At 45.1% G+C, this 19,272-nt stretch overlaps 1 protein-coding gene and 1 long non-coding RNA gene across 19 annotated transcripts in view; one reads left to right on the top strand and one right to left on the bottom strand.

Moving 5' to 3' along the window:
- LOC135398753 (uncharacterized) overlaps positions 1–8,891 on the bottom strand; it is a 58,240-nt gene extending 49,349 nt beyond the window's left edge. For all 3 annotated transcript variants that reach the window (XR_010424132.1, XR_010424134.1, XR_010424133.1), the window contains exons 1-2: positions 8,600–8,891; positions 7,309–7,379 (exon numbers count right to left, since the gene is read on the bottom strand). This is a non-coding gene — a long non-coding RNA (uncharacterized LOC135398753). The remainder of the gene's footprint in view (positions 1–7,308; positions 7,380–8,599) is intronic.
- LOC135398749 (cell adhesion molecule DSCAM-like) overlaps positions 1–19,272 on the top strand; it is a 104,467-nt gene that overhangs the window by 64,539 nt on the left and 20,656 nt on the right. Inside the window, exons 1-2 of one of the 16 annotated variants that reach the window (XM_064630153.1) lie at positions 4,658–4,745; positions 4,806–5,096. The exons of 14 other annotated variants lie outside the window; for them this stretch is intronic. In XM_064630153.1, the coding sequence (XP_064486223.1) occupies positions 4,673–4,745; positions 4,806–5,096 (364 nt within the window). In that variant the 5' untranslated portion in view covers positions 4,658–4,672. Of the gene's footprint in view, positions 1–4,657; positions 4,746–4,805; positions 5,097–10,749; positions 10,859–10,918; positions 11,210–19,272 lie in introns of those variants that run through there. One more of the 16 variants, XM_064630167.1, reaches the window with a different exon arrangement.

Here is a 19,272-nt window from a genome sequence, read left to right as displayed (position 1 = left end):
AACCTCACTCGGTTTAGATTGATTGATTTGGATTGATGTTTAAGACGCGCATTATTCGTTGTAAAAATGCGTTTTATTTGTTGCGCTGCGACAATGGGCGCGTTAGGCAGGCTCCCGAGCGCCATATCCCGGGTTCTCAGGGGAACGTACCCTTGGTGTCCCCACTTAATGGTGTTTGTGAGGCTATCCGGAAGCCGCGCGCCAAAGCCGCTGAGCGCGCGCCACCTGTCGAGCTTTCTTCTGTCGTCTGCTTTTAAGTAAACGTAGCAGTAGACCATAGCAGTCCTCTATAATATTAGAACTATTTACCGCCGACATCCGATGATCCCGGAAACACAAAGAGCATGGGCGGTTGCAACGGTTGCGCAGTTTCGAAAGGCAGTACACCGGAACATGCGTCACGTTCCGGAACTGGCCCCGCTCTTCCCCAGAGTTCCCTGGCTCCCCAGCACCGAAGAAGGGGTGCGCAGGGTGCACCGGAAGTCACTTTGGAGGTGTTAAGTGATCCTCTGAAAGAGGGAATGTTCCCGGAGCTCGAACCTAACGCGCCCAATTACAAACTATGGATGTTGAGAATATCCCGAAACTCCCTCTCTGGAAAAACGCAAAAACGTCACTTCCTCAGAACCAATAAGGGCACGACCTTGGGAAAAGGAATGCTGCGGCCGTGCGGGTCTCTCATGGAGCTACGGGGCGTCTGGACGGCGCCTTTCCTTCTCCGAGCACCACCCTCTCACTCCTCCGCTTAGGGAGTGACGTCACGGCGCCGAAGATTCTGCGGCCGCGGAAGCAGCGCCTGATCTTCAAACTTCCCAAGGAAAAATCGGGCGGGTAGATTGTCGGCCGATGCCGACATAGGTTTCACAGATGGATTTCCGGATGCGACCAAAGTCTCAAAATGTGATAATATAAAGCTTATTTCGTTAGGATCAGTTTCAATATCGTAATAACACGATCAATTAAAGTACTTGCCAGCGTCTAAAATAATAGACGACTTCAGAAAATCCCAGTGCTCTTTGCGCTCGCATTGCATTCTGGGCGCTTGCTGGGCGGGGGAACGAAGAATAATCCCTCACATATCCCTTTCGCAAACCTTGACACGTTTCTTTCGTATTAGTGAACTCCCACAGTTCAAAGCGGCGCTAAGCACACTGGGATTTTCTCAACTGGTCTATTGCGTCTGCTTTGGGCATCGTTGTGCGTCTCTCGGTTTTCCCAATGTTATTTTCGTGAAGCTAATATTTTGGAAATCGTCCCGTGTTTTGCATTAGAAAGTGACATACTACTCCACAACTAAGTAGGCAGTTAATGTGCGAACGAGGGAACCCATTAGACGTCGACGTAATTAAAATTGTAGCACCGCACGAAGGACATTTAATGTCGCGTGGCTCTTCATTCCCCATAGACGTCAGGTGCAACCAAATGAAAAGGACGCGCCTTCGACTTGAGCGATGACTTCATAGGCGTCGCCGCTGTCTTCATGACGCTGTAAAATCCGCCGCAAAACAACGCAGAGAGAAGAAACTTTGTGTACTTTAGAACATTTAAGAATGCGTGTTCTCAGAAGGAGAACTCTTATAAAAGCGAGCATTGCGTTACCGTCAGTCAATCGGTAAGACCTCTGTACAGAGCGTGCAGGAGGACGCTTTCCCCAGAGCCATTTGCCAGAATGACGTGCACCGTACCTCAGAGGGGACATTTCCTTGGAAGAAGAACGGAGAAATTGTCTTATTCGGTTCTTAAGACCTCAGCGTTATCGGACCGAATCTGAGCATCAGGCCAAGTGTCGCTCGAGACCACGGGAAATTAAAGCTGCGCGCCGTGGTGACCCGCGTTGAGATGCATTTCGCTGGAGAACGAACAGAATTGAAGTATGACAGTCGTCGAAAAAGCGGTGGGAATGGAACCGCACACCCCTCGATTGGGGGTCGAGTGTGCAAACCACTATGCCACGCCTGATATCCGACGACTTACCAAGGGTCCTCAGTTTACTAACTGGACATGCACTCACTCTTTTCGCATCCTCCCTTACATTTTTTGTCAGATGCATGCATACATACATACATACAAACAAACACACACAAGGATGAGATATCGGCATCTGGTGAACATGATAGAAAATAACTGTTCTCTAGCTGAAACATACTGTGTTTCAGCAACAACACTAGTTCAATAGTAGCATGCTAGCTTTGGCAGCGCCTCCAATCGGATGCATGGCTACCCATTCCCGCTAAGATGTTTCGCTATCTTGCCGCTAGGTGCTGCTAGTCATCCACTTCAGCACTTTAACGGTGATCAACTGAAGCTGCAAACAACCGTGATAGAGAGTGGGAATAAATAGTGCGCCATAGTACCCGTAGAGGATTTGTATTACAGCAATCAGAATGGCTATTATCGTATGGACATTTGTAATCTTGTACGTCGCCAGCGTTTTGAGTTCTCCCATATCTTCTACCGGTAAGATTTTAATAAACTTTTAGATCGCTCGATGTATAGTAATAAAAAACGGTTTCAGGCGCGCCCCGTGTTCAAGAATTTTCCTTTCCAAGTACGGTTTCCTTGGGCGACCGAGTTGCTGTCGTATGCTTCGTGATGCAAAGTACCAAAGACCAATCGGTTCGCATAACGTGGACGAAGAATGGCCATGAGATCGAGACAGGTGATCGAATCTCGATATCGGCGTTGTCTGATTTTGCTTCGACATTGACTGTTCGGCAGATACGTGTGGAAGACGTTGGGAACTACACCTGTACTGCTGCGAATACGGCGGGGAAGGATGGCGTCACTGCACCATTATTTGTGTCAGGTAAAAGCTACACCTTAGGTTGGTGTAATAATTCAATGCCATAATCACTGTTTTCACCTGTTCTTGGTGGGAGTATCGCAATGTCAGTGATACGGTGTGTGACGTTAATGGGCTCACGACGAATATATAGAAGTCACTACTATATACTAACTCACTAGAAGAATTCGAAGCTGTCTTGCAGAAGCGCATATTATTATATGGCAGAACTTTCAGTCAACCACGTCTGCACCACTGCCTCCTAGCGACGTGGGCATCTTGAAATCCGGGTATTCCTTGGCGGGACTTTTTACTGTATTTAAAGAGCATATTTTTGCAAGTACTTAATTTATTGGTACTTTTTAGGACATGACTTTTTACTTATTAGTATTTATTAGTACTTAACTGCAGTACTTTACTTTATTGAAGTAGTCCTCCTGGCACCTTGCCTATCACTGCGCTGGTGTCGTGCTCCTCTCTCTCGTCCATCACCTCCGCTCCGCTGCTATATTTCATGAAAAATGGCAGTCGTCGAAAAAAGGCGGGAATGAAATCAGTCTCCTCTCGATTGCCGGTGGAGTGCGCTAACCACTACGCTACTCTGGCATCCGCTTTCCGACGACTTACCCGGACCTCGATCGACTTACTGTGGGACACGCACTCTCTTGCATTGCATCACATACATGCACCACAACACGAGCGCAGCCATGTATTAAAAGAGAGTCTGGCCGTTGGGAGGAGCCTAAGGAACAGACTCAACCTGTCAATCACACTAGCGCGCCTCTCATTGGTTCGCTTCTTACAAGAAGGGCCGCCGCCATGACATCTGACTGCCACCCAAAATGGCAACCAAGGCAAATTCGGTAAAGCAGAAATTTCTTGTCAAAAATGTTCACAAGCTACTCCGATTTTACGCTCCGGGTGTACATCCTCTACTAAAGTTCCTCGAGAAACAGTTTCAAGTTGTGATCCGCTGGCGATATGTTAGCAAAATATGTTTTGTCGTTGTTGTTAGGCCTCGTGAACACGGCGTTACAACGAAACACTATGAAAAACGGCACTGTGCTGTACAATTTTCAATTTAATTACTGAATTTTATGAATATCAACGTTCTTGCATAGTCACGTTAATTTTTAAAATTCGCATCGACGACAGGATGTGTACAGCAGGTGGTTCTGTGGGCAGCGGATAACGACGCATATCGACGGATGGCAGAGAGGGTCTTGCGTCGTCTAGGTGGCGTTTATCTGATTAGCACAAAACTCCACTAGTTTTGCAAATCGCAAGAAGTCTCAATTTCAGTCCTATATACAGTCGATTTTCCACCCAAAATGGCGCTGCCCATGTAGGGTATGGGGGCATATAGTGAAGATAGATTGATTGGTAATGCTTCAAGACTTCAATGGTCAGGCAGCTCAAACAGTGGGTTGAGCTTGAGCTATAGGCATGTGCCATTAATGGCCATTAATCGACTAACGGAACACGCACGCACTCTCTTCCCATCCTCTCCTACATTTTTGCTCATACACACACACGCACATAAACAAAACATACATACAGCACAAGGACAAGGCAGCGGCATCTCGTGAACATTATAGAAAATAAATGTTCTGAGGCTGAAATACGCTGTATTCGTCTGTTTGTGTGTTTCAGCCTCAGTACAGTTGCTTTCCACCACGTAACACAACACATTAGCAGCACCTCCAATCGCGTGAACAGTTCACCCTTCCCGCTAAAGTGTTTCGCTATCTTGCCACTAGGTGCTGCTAGTCGTCCACTTTAGCGCTTTAACGGTGATCAACTGAAGCTGCAAACAGCCGTGATAGAGAGTGGGGAATAAATAGTGCGCCATAGTACCCGTAGAGGATTTGTATTACAGCAGAAATCGGAATGGCTATTATCATATGGACGTTCGTAATCTTGTACGTCGCCAGCGTTTTAAGTTCCCTAGTCTCTTCTACCGGTAAGATTTGAATGGACTTTCAGTTCACTCGATGTAGTAATTTGCAGAAAACTGCTTCAGGCGCGCCCCGTGTTCAGGAATTTTCCTTTCCAAGTAAAGTTTCCTTGGGCGACGGAGTTGCTGTCGTATGCTTCGTGATACAAAGTACCAAAGACCAATCGGCTCGTATAATGTGGACGAAGAATGGCCATGAGATAAAGACAGGCGATCGAATCTCGATATCAGCAGTGTCTGATTTTGCTTCCACACTGACTGTTCGGCAGATACGTGTGGAAGACGTTGGGAACTACACCTGTACTGCTTCGAATACGGCGGGAAAGGATAGCTTCACTGCACCATTGTTTGTGTCAGGTAAAAACTACCCCTTGGGGCGGTGTATTTCTATAACATTATCTGTTTTTGCAACTGTCCTTGGCTGGATTATCGCAATGTCAATGATACGGTGTGTGACGTTAATGGGCTCACGACGAATATCTGATTTTTTTAAAGCAATGGCTGTGAAGTGATATAACTCGCAAGAAGAATTGGAAGCTGTCTTGCAGAAGCGCTTGTTATATGGCGGAACACGATCTCCTGGCGATGTGAACACCACGAAATCCGGATATTCCTTGACATCTTTCGCTTGCGTATCATCTTGCTGTCTGTCTTACAACTACTAGCTGTCCTGTCAAGAAGCACCTGTCCTGTCATTTGCATGTCATCCGTGCTTCATTGTGCACCTCGAGGAGGAGGGAAGGACTTTTCGCAGACAAAGGGAAAGGAAAACCTGGTCATTTTCCAAGCAAACTGGAGAAAAGGCCTCAAATGCCGTCATGTAGAATGGAGTCACCGCACGCAGGGGGCCCTCCAATGTCGAGGTGCAATTAAGGATGGAGATACTTCGCTCATTGTTAGGAACAGAGTGGGTCAAGAGATCACCCTCCCTCGTCGTGGGGTAACCCACGATACAAGACAAAAGGCATCAGGGCATGACTTTTCTTGCTCACCTCTCGATTACTGGAATCATCAAAAGCGACGTTTTTGTGTTAAATCTGAATTATTTAAAAGTGCCACTCCCGACTCAGAAAACAGCGTTTATTTTATTTAGTCCATGGAAAGAATGTGCATCAAGGATTCTATACGCGAAATTTCAATCCTGCATAATGTAAAAAACCCGAGACTAGGGACATCTTCACCAGCTCGCTTGCTTCCTAGCCATTTTTTCATTGTCAGTTTCAATCCTGTTTACGAACGCCGTGCATTTCTGTAAATTTTTGAGCCTCCACAAGTTTCGATGAGCGAGTGACGTAATCATAATTGCAATGATGTCATATTCTGCAGAGGGCATCCGTCAATTCTAGCAACGATGCCGGCGTCCGGGGAGGGTCACGTGTAGTCACGTGGTGGAGAAGTCACGCGAGGCTGACCGAAAGAGGGGAAAATGGGAGAGATGTCTTCTCCTTCCTTTGTATTTTGTCCAAGGTTGGAGTGGTCGGATGGTATGTCACGTGGGGCTCCGCTACCGGAGTGCAAAAAGTGAGCCCCCCGGAAGATGCGAAAGGCAACAACGTTGCCAGATGAGAGCCGGGCACTCCGTCGGAGCATAATTTGACGTCACAGTTCTCAAAAATAAACATCAATTTTCTCTATCTTTTGCGTCACGTAGAGCCAAAATATTTTGCGGGAATGTAAAGTGAGAAGAAGATTTCAGTAACATAACTTTGGTAGGATTCTGAAGACACGAGATTTAGTCCGTAGTGGCACTTTAACCCTTTGTTGCACACTGGGACCGCAGTGTCCTTCTTATGACTTCTTCTATGCGGGCTCCAGTTATGTCATGGAATCATTTTCTCCCCAAATTGCTGTGGCTCCCTCTATGAGGGTGTAATAGTAACATGAGGAGCAATTCACTCTTCCATCAAGAGGTGGGAGCATTTTGTGACGAATCTTCTTTCCGGTGTTCTCCGGGACTATTGCATCGTTCCATGTGCCGTTTTGGGAACCTTCGCGGGACGATAATAAACGTCTGGTAAATAGGGATCGGAAGCGCAACTGAACCCGAACCGAAAACCGCTAAAAACCCGTATTCTTCGTTGAGCCGAATTGGAACTGAACCTAAATAAATTTAGGCGGTTACCGGTTCGCGAAACGGTTCACACGTAATGTGTGTTGTGAGAGATCGGACTTACACGGCAAACTGAGCCGCGTTGCGAAACACATTCGAAACTGAATAAAACTACAATCCAAGTGCGCGAGGTATTTCCCGTGGCGGCTATTGCGTTCATTCAGTTAGCTTTGATGTCGTCCTTGTGGCAGTTGTAGACTTCCTTATACGCGATTTTTGTCGTCCAGCAACCTCAAGTTTTCATTTTGGGCTGTGAAAAAACGGTCACTCCCTGAGCAGGATGTAAAAAAGGGCGTATACGATAAGTGAACATAAAGTGGCCACCGTAACGTTGCACCTGAAATTCAGATCTGTAACAGACAGTGCTGCTGTGAACAACAAAAGTAGAACTGTGTTGTTTGAGAATCGTAAGGTTGTGCTTGCTTTTGATCCATTTCAATCAACTCAAAATTCACTTACCTGAACCGGTTTCAACCGATATTTTGCGCTGTTGCGGAGCTGAACTCGAACCGATATGCCGGAACCCGAACCTGAAAAAATAACGGTTCCGATCCCTGCTGGTAAACGAAAATTTTGTTTCTGCACTGACACGCAGAAAGCCTCCAGTGGTATAATCGAACGTTCGTGCATTTGTTGCGTCGAAACTCGCATTGTCGCGAGGGAGGGTGTTTTGTGTGGCGTTAGGCTCAGTTGGCCGATGTACGCACATCGAACGGAATTGACAGTTGGAGTATCTCTGTTCGGTCCATTTGTAGCAAAACGAGGACAAATAACCACGGAGGACGTGTTTGTTAGGCAGACGATCAGAATGACACTAACAATATCCCAAAATGAGAGCGAATGAGCTTACGGTTCCATGCCTCAAGCAGAAGCAATAGGAAAGGAAAGTCGTGCAAAAGCCGCTCAGGTACAAGAAAACAAGGAAAAAATGCGTCGGTAGAGATGATGGAACGGCTTGCAGCCGCGCTAAGGCGGGCAACGTGACGACTATCGTGCGTCGTGGGCCCACTTCACAGATAACATCTGTCTTCAAACGTATGAGGAAAACACCCAGTAGAGGAACATGAACGACATCAAATGTGAATGCGATGACTCGCGTGCCTGAGGCTAGCAATGCCCCTCATAAAATCATAGCAAAAGACACATCCTAGCTGCAGCCTGTGCATAGTACAAAGAGGCTTGTACAAAGCACATGTGCAGTGTGTGCATTGTCTCACGCTCCGTAGTGCGTTGTAGGCGTTTTTATAGGCAGTCAACAGGTGTCTCAAGTGGACATACCCTGTCCCACTTAATCAAAGTTCCTTAGGTGCTTCATGGGACATATTAGTCCCACACAGCGTTCGGATTTGGATTTTTGTGTATAAAAATGCACAAAAGAGCAGTGGAAGTGGATGTGCAATGGCACACTTTCTCGTGTTCATCAAATGGTTAAATTCTACCGGTGTATGTCTTTGGTATTTTTTTGGGATAAATCCGAAAATCCGGAACCCTATCTATAACCTGTGCCAGGAATGTCTTGCGCACGGTGCACTTTTTTGAGGAAGACAAACTAGCGAAAATCATCCAGTGACTACCTGAGAATAACATGACGCGTTGCTTCCGTCCTGCTACACACGCACACATGAGCTTAATAAGAAGTAGTGACTCGCTGTTTCTGTGTTTAGCGTGATACAATCCTTAGCGGTTTAGAAGTACATTTAGGAATGCTTGTCCTCAGAAGGAGAACTGTTATGACAGCGAGCACACTCACCGTTATTCAATCGCTAAGACCTCTGTGCCGAGTTTACAAGGCGACGCTTTCCACAGAGCCATTCACCACAAGAAGAACAGAGATATTGCCGCCTTCGATAACGGCCTCAGCGTTATCGAACTGAGCCGGAGCATAAGGCAAATTGTCGACGCACCGACGCAGGATCCAGAACGCGCGCAATCACGATTAGGCAAAGTTTGTGATCGCCCTCAGGTGCGGACAAAGCGAGTCTCAGCGACAGATATCAACGACGCAGACACTTGTCCCCCGTTCGCAAACATGATTACATATTTCAAGGAGGGTTGGCGCAGGCGCAGTGGCTTCCTTTCACGCTCGCCTTCTCTCTAGTCGCACTGCCCGTTCCGGGCTCGCAAGATGGCGGCGATGGCAGCGGCCCGCACAAAGAAAACAACATGGACAAACGCCGAAATAACTGAAATAGCGTTTGGATTAACGTGAATTTCTGTCAAGTAGACATCCTAGATTAATGCTTTTTTTTAAATTGGAAACTTCAGTGGGTATTGCGCAAAGCTCTCGCCAGATGGCGTCAAACGAAAACCTGGATCACGAGCGTCAAGTGCGGACGGCGCAGCGTGTCCAGCGGGATTGCGCCGACCAGGACTGTGGGCCAATCAGCATTGTGTGCGACAGTGCGTTTCGGGTATTAGACGACGGAAAATACAACTGCACGGTAGTGAACCACGCTGAGGTAGATAGCTTGACTGGGGAAGGTAACGGAATTGAAATATGGCACCTGATAAATGGTGTTGAGCCTCGCTAGTTGGTATCACATCACTAAATATACAGCGCAGCAAACGACACGGAAGCACAGAGAGGAGAGAGCGCTGGTGTCGTGCTCCTGTCCGTCGTCCATGTTCTTCACTGCGCGGTTATATTTGTCTTCGAGAAAACGCCGGGTATCGAACCAGGTACCTCTCGATTGCCGGTGGAGTGCGCTAACCACTACGCTGCGCTTGCATCCGTTTTCAGACGAACTTACCAAGGGACCTCGACCGACTAATGGGTCACTCTATTCGCATCCTCTCCTACATTTTTTCTGATGCACGCTCACACACACATACAGCGCAATCAGAGCCATGTATTAAAAAGGAGTCTGGCCATTGGGAGGAGCCTAAAACAGAGGCTCCACCTGTCAATCACAGTAGCGCGCCACTCATTCGTTTGCTTCTACAACCAGGGCCGCCATGACACCTGACTGCCACCCAAACTGGCAACCAAGGCAAATGCGGTAAAGCAGGAATTTGTTGTGAAAAAATTTCGCAAGGTACTCTGATTTTACGTTATCGATATATTTTACGTTATCGATATATTAGCAAAATAATATGTTTTGTCGTCGTTATTAGGCCTCGTGAACCCGGCGGACGCAACGAGATAATAAGAAAAACGGGATTGTGCTGGAAAATTTTGAATTTAATTACTGAATGTTATGGGAAAAAACATCTTGCCTCGTCATGTTGTTTCATTAAAAAAATCGTAGCGACGACAAGATGTGTACCAGCAGGTGGTTCAGCGGGCAGCGGATAACGACGCATATGGACGGATGGCAATTCCCGAAGTGCCTTGCGTCGTCCCCTGGGCGTTTATCAAATTGGCACAAAAACCCATTAGTTTTGCAAATCGCAAGTTTCATTTTCCTCCCGAAATGGCGCTGCCCATGTAGGACATGGGGGACATATAGTGAGGATAGGTTGATTGGTAATGCCCCGTATTTCAAGACATCATTGGTCAGTCAGCTCAAAAAGTGGGTGGAGCTTGAGCCATTAATCGTCTAATGGGACACGCACTCACTCACTTCCCATCCTCTCCTACAGTTTTTTCTCACACAAGCATACATACAAAACGACGACAGAGTAGCGGCATCTGGTGAACATGATAGAAAGTAAATGTTTCTAGGCTGGGACACGCTGTATTCGTCTGTTTGTGTGTTTCAGCCTCAGTACAGTTGAGTTCCACCACGTAACGCAAAACACTTTGGCGGCACCTCCAATCGCGTGAACGGTTCACCCTTCCCGCTAAAGTGTTTCGCTATCTTGCCGCTAGGTGCTGCTAGTCGTCCACTTTAGCACTTTAACGGTGATCAACTGAAGCTGCGTAAACGTCCGCGATACAGAGTGGGAATAAATAGTGCGCCATAGTATGCGTAGAGGATTCGTATTAGAGCAGAAATCGGAATGGCTATCATCATATGGACATTCGTAATCTTGAACGTTGCCAGAATTTTTTCGACCTCTTCTATCGGTAAGAATTGAATGAACGTTTAGTTCGCTCGATGTAGTAATTTGCAGAAAACTGTTTCAGGCGCGCCCCGTGTTCAGGAATTTTCCTTTCCAAGTAAGGTTTCCTTGGGCGACCGAGTTGCTGTCGTATGCTTCGTGATGCAAAGTACCAATGACCAATCAGTTCACATAACGTGGACGAAGAATGGCCATGACATCAAGACCGGGGATCGAATCTCGATATCGGCATTGTCTGATTTTGTTTCCACACTGACTGTTCGGCAGACACGTGTGGAAGACGTTGGGAACTACACCTGTACCGCTTCGAATACGGCAGGGAAGGATAGCGTCACTGCACCGTTGCTTGTATCAGGTAAAAGCTGTGGAATTCCAATTATCTGTTTTTGCAACTGTTACTATCGCAACGTGGCATAATACGATGTGTGACGTTAATGGGCTAACGGCGAATGTCTGAAATTCGGTTTAAAAAAAAAGAAAGAAAAATGTTGGGCTGAGACACCCTGACATCGCCCTCAAATCCTCTGGAAGAGAGACTTATTGAAAAAGAATGACCCCTTCCCGTCCAGACCAAGACAAAACATTTCTTGAGAACATGGCAGATCCAGCACAATTTCTACAGAAGAGAATAACCGGAAACCTGTTCATATATTGTGTGAGGGAAGAATAAGATTTCACTGCCTGGCACAATGCAGTACGCATGGTAGACATTTCTTGTAGTGCGATCGTGTCCAGCCGCTACCATTGCATGTGTGAAGGGCGATGTATTCCAGTGATACTCATCGTACGACATTATTGTTAATTTTGTTGCTTTCCTGGGACAAACAGGAACCTGTACGGTTAAAACGGCCGTCTTCCTAGGACCAACACACATTCCTGAACAACTAATATGTGTTCGTATTCTCTAGATCAGGGGCTTCAGACTCAAATGAAGTAGCGGGTCACATTGACCTTAGACAACATCGTGGAATGCCGCACAGCAAAGAAATGATCGCAGTTACAGGAAATACCATAAAATAAAACTGAAAAAAAAAAAAAAAAACAAGAACGGCGTAGTTATTATAGCCAAGACGCCAGATTTAGTTATTATATCCAGATGATGTGCACAATTCATAACCAGTGATGAAGCTGCTGCGCCATTTCCTCCAAAAAAGAGATCTTGCTACATGCTGCTACTAATGCGTGTTTTCTGACTTACTGCGCCATGTCTGCTCAAAAGGGCACTATCGCAACGCTTCTCTCAAGAATCCTTCCATCGCATTCGCCGATACCTCCCCGTGGACTCCCTTATTTGATATAATTCACACAACATTGGGCACATGACCAATTAGAAAACGACGTTATACACACCAGTCGGGCAATCTGGAGTCTTCCTGTTTGGCTCCCCTTTCAGGCGGCCCTTGTTGCTATCGACTTCTACTGGTTTTCGTGCCGCCCATACAGCTCGAAGATGTCTCCGATTAGGCTGCGCTTTGTGAACTAGCTCAAACGGTGCCAGTTCCCATATTTGATTCAGCGAAGTACATCGTTTGCACTACACTGGACCATTCGATTGGAAAAAGTGCCGTGGGAGTGCAGCATGGGTTAATAAAAATGCTGCACCTCCTCCGACGTCCGTGCAACGTTTCGTGCACAGTGGAGCAGACGACGTAAATGGGGTAGCTGATGGTTGCTGGCGGTGTCTTCAGGGGTGCTTGACGGCAACCAATTTTGTTAGCCAATTTTGTTTCCCTATGCATGCTCTCCGAGTCAATTAATACAACAGTTGCTCAAAATATTGCGAAAATGGAAATGTTGGAAAATGGAAAATGTTGCGATGCAGTGTAGACGTGAATGACAAGCGATCTGGGGCTTACTCTTTTCCATGCTCTAGTATAGCTTGAACGAGGGCCACACGTGTGGTGCACTTCGTTTGGACTTGTTTGTTTGTTCTTCTATTTTTCGTAGCTAACCTTTTTCTTTCTTTTTTTCACCGACAAACGCGATTTGGAGTAGCCAGTTCTGACTGGGTCGGGACTAACCTCTCCATATTTTTCTTTCTTTTTCCAATCCAATCCTTTACACTGCACACTTTTCGACGAATAGAAGATAACTCCGGTATTCTAAAACATAAAGGAAGTGTTGGCTATACTAGACATTTATTTGATGCATGTTATTGATTCAGAGGTCTGACACATGTGTTCACCGTACACTAAGCACACTGCGTTGCGCTTAGTGACACATTGTAATGAAGTTCCAACTTTAAATGTGATACTCTGAATAACTCATGTATAATTGCTAATAACGAGCACTCATGAGTGCGTACGATTTCGCGTATACATAATCTTGTCTTCGTTGCCACCGTATTCAATTCGACGGCGCTCGAATGTGTTCCTGACGCTCCAACTCTTTCAAACCTTCAAGCCCTGAGAAACTGTAAGAAATGGTACTTCCAGCTGTATGTTCTGCACTTTCATGTGAATTTTAGTGCTTTGTCCCAAATAAATGATGGGTTGTGTGTTTGGAACGCTTTCTATTTTGTTGCGTGGTAGCGCACGAGGCTGCTTTGCATAATCGTATGCCAACAACAAGTTTCTGACATAGAACAGCGCTTACACCATATGTAAGGAAAATAGGAGTCGGAGGAAACTGTTTCATGAACTGTAAAAGCTGCTAAACAAACGGATTTTTCCTGCTTTAAGAGCTGCAACAGACAGCTTTGCTCAGTTCCACCAGATAACTGAAAAGCTCCACTTGACACACCAAGAGCAATAATAAGGTAATATTCGAAATCGGGTGAAAATATGAAAGGCGATTCAAGAAAAGTGTTATATACTTCTGACAATGTTTAGGACCACTGAAATTTTCTCCTATCTAAACACTACCTTTGCTTGCAGTTTCAACTTGGAAATAGAAAAGCCACAGAGAGGCAGCAGGCTGACTTTATTGACGCTGGATGGTTTCGGGTGTGCTCCTTTAATATAACTCCAAGAATATATAATGGCCCCTGTATATAACTGTTTCCCCATTTCTCTCTTTCTCCTTACTGTTTTTTTTTCCTTCTCACTATCTCTCTGCGCCTTTCTAATTTCCCGCGGATGATATCCGGAGAGGCTGCTTGTTTTTGAAGCTTATAAACTTAGTGTAAGAATTAGGACGCGCTCAATCCTCACATTAGTTCGAAAGTGTACGCGAAGACCAGGTTGCTGTGAACGTAACTTGTTGAGATCCATGAGCCACAAGACGTGTGCTCACTTTCGTATGTGCCGCGGAACATGGACCGAAACAGCACTATTCACTAACATGAGCAGAATTGGCGGACACCCCGATTTAGTTCACGAAAGTGGCACCACGTGGCGTATCTACCTTCAACTCTCCCTCATGTTCTTTTCCCCCTTTCTTCCTATCCTTTCCCTTGTGCTCTTCGATACCCCGTCGGTAATCCCGCTGCCATACGCACAACGGAGTACAATGTGCTCTTCTGGCCTAGATCTTCAAGTACACCAACAAAGCTGTGAAAACCAGTAGAGCTTGGCCGTGTCGTGTGTTTTGAGATTTTGCCAGTCGTTTTCCCCCTGCAAAGGAGTCGCGTTTGACAAAATCGTCTGCGAGGTTTCTCTCGGACTGCCAAACAGAAATTTCACGAACTTTGTTGAGTGATAGCGCATGGTGTGTAAAAAACAAAGTCCGAGCTGCTATGGGAGAAAAGAGAAAGGTCCCGTGCGCGCCTACGCGGTATATCGATGTCCGTGAATACAAAAAAAAAAAAGAGAAAAAAAAGAACCGCATTACCTTTACTGCCCGCTATGGTTTAGTGAGCATCGTCATGAGAAAATGAGAATATGTCACAGCCTAGCGAGTTATGTTTTAGAAGGAAAAAAAGAAACAAACAAGCTCGTTTCAGAGTAAAGTTCTGGTTTCGGTACCAGGTTTCTTGTCTTGATCGCCCTACAGTATACGGTGTCCGCCCATTTGGTCGAACGCCGTTTGGTCGAACGCCGTTTGATCGAAGGCGTTTGATCGAACGCCGCTTGGTCGAAAGCCGTTTGATCGAAAGCCGGTTGATCGACGCCGTTTGTTCGAAAGACGTTTGTTCGAAGAGAATCCAAAGCTGCATGCACTGTGTTGTCCCCACCACTTTTTCTGTAACTTTTGACTCGAGCATACGAAGCAGGCAATCAGTGTCCTCTGCTTTTTTTATTCTTTCTTTTTTGCTTTTAACAGCCGAAGAGGGGAGACCACTGGTTAGTTGCAGACGTTTGTCCTTTACGAATCAATAGGACACATATTGAAGAAAGCTGCCCCAGGTTGAGAGCAGCCGATAGTCTATCCTTGTTCTGGGCACCCTTCTTATTGCTGGCGACATATTTAAAGGGAACGGTCTGGAACGGGATAGTCATATGTACAAAGCCACTCGAAGTCTGTGGGTGCTAAGAACGAATTTCGCCATGGTACAACGAGAGATATTAAACTAACAGCATGTAAAACCTTAGTTCGACCTTAGAGTATGCATCTGCAGCCTGGAATCACTACACATGCACGCTATCCGAAGAAATAAAGAAAGTACAAAGATCTGCTGCCCTGCTTATCTTGTCTAGGTTTCGAATGACTTCTTCGGTTACATGTCTGTTGCAAGAACTAAATTTAGGTTCACTTGCACATAGGCGAAAAGTAAATAAACTGAAACTGCTCTTTCTCCTATACAGTGGTCAGTTGATTACAAACAATAATACATGTTAAAATTTGTTCACATTCGACGGGAATAAATCATCATCAAAAATGTCATTTACTTATTTTTTAATTCATTTGCCAAAATGTTTAATACTTGACATTAATTATTATTTGACAAAGGGTTGGGGAATTAACAAGTACAGCATGTTTAGTCACTATGTGTCATAGCGGAAAAACCTATACGGTTGTCCAACGGGTTAAGGGTGAACAACCCTGGCCCTTGTACTGCTTTTTGGACACGAAAAAGTGGGTTAGCATGAGGAATGTGTTTACGGGGAAGCAGATTACACAAAGTTAAATGTTCCTTAGGATAACTGCATTTAGAATTTTTTTCCTTGTCTTTTTTTGTCATTTTCGACACTCCAAGTGAACCAATTAAGAAAATCGATCAAACGACCGCTGCCGTTTCGATCAAACGGCGTTCGATCAAATGGTTTTCGACCAAATGTCCCGCGTTCGATCAAACGAAAAATATAATCATCTGTTTTTTTTTTTTAAATCTCCAATTATAAAGTGCAGTATCAGTTACTGCGCAGTAGGTGTATTCGCAAGATTTCAATCTATGCAAAAGGTGAAAACAGTTCACTTTTGATCGAAGTCATCAATAATACAAGGACAAATAGAATGTGTCAGCGTAGCATGTCGTCTTCTTTAGTGCGTCACTGAGGACAGAAAGAAAACCGAAACAGAGGCCGTCGTGAAACCACAGACATGTACTCAAAAATGCTATTCTCTGAAATGTAGCAGGTCACTGTTTCTTCCTGCAGAGGTACATTTCTCGTACTGGGCTCACTTCTTCGATACCAATGAACGAGCTTCGTGTGTGTATGTGTCGTCCCCTCCTTTGCTTTTTCAGTCGTCTACGGGGCCGTCTCAGACTATCGGATTGACAATTTCAACAGCATTGTCCATTATTGTGTTTGACATTACGGTGCAGGGATCCAGGACAATTGCTCACCGGACAATGGGTCACCAAAAAACTGCTGAAGCCGGATAGTTGCTAACCGCCTCTTTCACCGCACTTATATGTCACGATTTTTGTTCTCAGATGTCATAATATTATCATAATCAGTCCGCGCCACGGAATGCGGTAAGGTGGTTGCATGCTTTGCCCCCCCGCCCGCTGGAAGCACAGGGCTGCCCCCCCCCCATGAAAAAAATCCGATAAGAACGCCCCATGGACGCAGGTCCTGACAAAGACTCTTCAAGCGTGCCTGCATCTCTCGCCTGAACGACCTCTCGCCTCCCCGTCTTCACTGGTGGATTTCCTAGCTATTTGAAGCAACTTAGACAGCTAAAAATGAAGTGTATCTAACATTAAAAAGTCAAGCGCCATAAACGCGAAATCAAATCACAATATAAGTGTGGTGAGAGGCCCGGTGAGTAATTGTCCGGCTTCAACGGTTCTGTGGTGAGCAATTGTCCGGCCTCAGCAGTCTTTTTTTTTTGTGTGTGTGTGAGCAATTGTCCGCGCCCCACGGTGCAGGACGTCTCGGTGTACGGACATTTTGGTGTACGGACTAACGGGAGTAGGACAAAATGTAGTTGTGGATGTGAAAGAAAAAAATTATCCCGCAGGCTCCTGCGCGCCCAAAAGTACAAGCGCATGGTTTCGCACGGCTCATGAAACACATCACAACTGACCAGGTGGTGCTACCATTTGTTCTCCCGATTTGTTAAAGTTCGGAGACACATTTGTTTTTAATGAGTTTATGTCGAAAAGTCGAAGGGCGGATTATAACAAGACCGAAAAATAAAGAGTTCCAAGAGGATGTCGCAACTATTAAATATATCTTTAGGAGTAAGTGAAAGGCCGATAAATACACTAGATTATTACACTAATGCTTCGCCTCTACCGACATAACCCACTAGTACGGGAGTCCTACCACGCTTCCATGCTTGTGCACATGTATGCTTCAGTCATGCGTGTGGTTAAAAACATGACGTTGAAATTTGATGTTCCTCTCTAGCCGCCCTCCCTCACCAGCCGCAACGAAGTGTGTTCTCCTGAAAGAAACATTTTTCTGTTGTACTGTGTCACTGAACGCGACACATAACTTGAGAAAACAGCGGGCAAAAGACTTGGTGAGCATTTGTCTGCTTTGAGCTTTCGTACTGTGAGCAAATGCCCTGGATTCGCATTTTTGAGCGTGCAGGAGCCTGCGGGACCGTTTTTATTTTATTTTTCGCCCACGCAACCACCGTCCTTTTTTTTCTACACCCAGCGGGATCCAGGACATTTGCTCACCGGACATTTGGGCACCGTCCGAATGCTTAGGGCGGACCAATGCTCAACAGGATTTTTACGTGCGTCCTGTTTTCAAAAATTATGTGTCGTGTTTGGTGGCAACAGTATACCTAATAATAATGATAATAATATAATAATAATCATCATCATCATCGGATCCGGACATTTCGGTGCATAACGTTGCTGACGTGTCCCGGAAAAACGGTCTCGGGAATGGCTGTCACAATGTCGACATATCGTAACAAAATAAAGGGAAGAGGGCGGCTTGGCATCAAAAGTAGTGTTGTCAAGGAGTTTGGTTTACATAGAGAAGAACGTGCTTTACGTATTTTTTGTGTATTATAAATTTAAGACCTGATCTGCATGTGTTTGTGGTCTCTGGTGGCTTTTAAACATTTGGGGAATTTTCTTTCTTAATATTCTACACCCCACGTTCTGGTCGGTGCTGTACAGATATTTATTTTTTGCTTATTTTTTCAAGAGTAGATGAAGAATTGCTTTGTCATTTTGTAGTGAGTATTATCTCGAAAAGGGTATCCTCAAGGTACGGATACTATGCAATTTGAATTCCATTTGTTAGATCTTGAGTGGAAGCATTTGATTAGATGTTATTCCCATTGTATTTCTACATACTTTTTCCTCGGTGATGGCCGCGTATTTTCAAGGCCTAAACAACGACATAGAATTACCGTGGTGCCCCTCCAAAAGCTGTTAGACTCGCTAGCCATAAAATTATTGCGGTGTCCTAAAATAATAAAATAATTTCAAATAATAAATTACGTGATTGACAATTATACAGGGTGCTTGCTCTCACGTGTCCAGAAATTTTATTTAAAGCGAACGATAAAAGAGAAACGAGCTCCATTTTTTAGCTACTTGAGAAAGCAGTACCTGTTGCTTACACAAGTAACAGAAAAGTACCACTTGGTTTTCTTTTATCGCTTGCTTTAAATATGATTTCTGGACACTTTAGAGCATACACCCTGTATACTGCTTCTGTGGTTTCACCTCAATCTTTTGTTTTCGTAATTCGAGAGCAAAAGCTGACTGACTGAACCTATGCGTAGTGCAAGTCGGAGTACATTAAACGTGTTACTTTTGTCGCTCAAGTCAATTTTTTTTTTGCGGACCGCATTATTTTTAACATAATTCATCACAATGAATCACTCCGGGGATGGCCATAATATGATAAAATGGCTTATTCCATGCTTTAAGACTTTTGTTCCATTTATGGAAACTTGAAGGGCAGCGGGAAGGTGCAGAGTTTTTATCGACACCGGAACACGGGAACGCGACATGGTAACTTGGTAAGCTTTTTGGAATACAAGGGAAATAACGTCTAACCAAATGCTTACACCAAAGCGGTAACCGACAAGTCCTCAACAAATTGAATTAAAATTGTATAATATCATAATTGATATTGTTTGTTGCAATAAAATGAGTTGAGTTGAGTTATCAGT

The sequence above is a fragment of the Ornithodoros turicata genome, chromosome 6 (assembly GCF_037126465.1).
Source record: "Ornithodoros turicata isolate Travis chromosome 6, ASM3712646v1, whole genome shotgun sequence".
Classification (NCBI taxonomy): domain Eukaryota; kingdom Metazoa; phylum Arthropoda; class Arachnida; order Ixodida; family Argasidae; genus Ornithodoros; species Ornithodoros turicata.
This window is presented reverse-complemented; position numbering and strand designations above follow the sequence as displayed.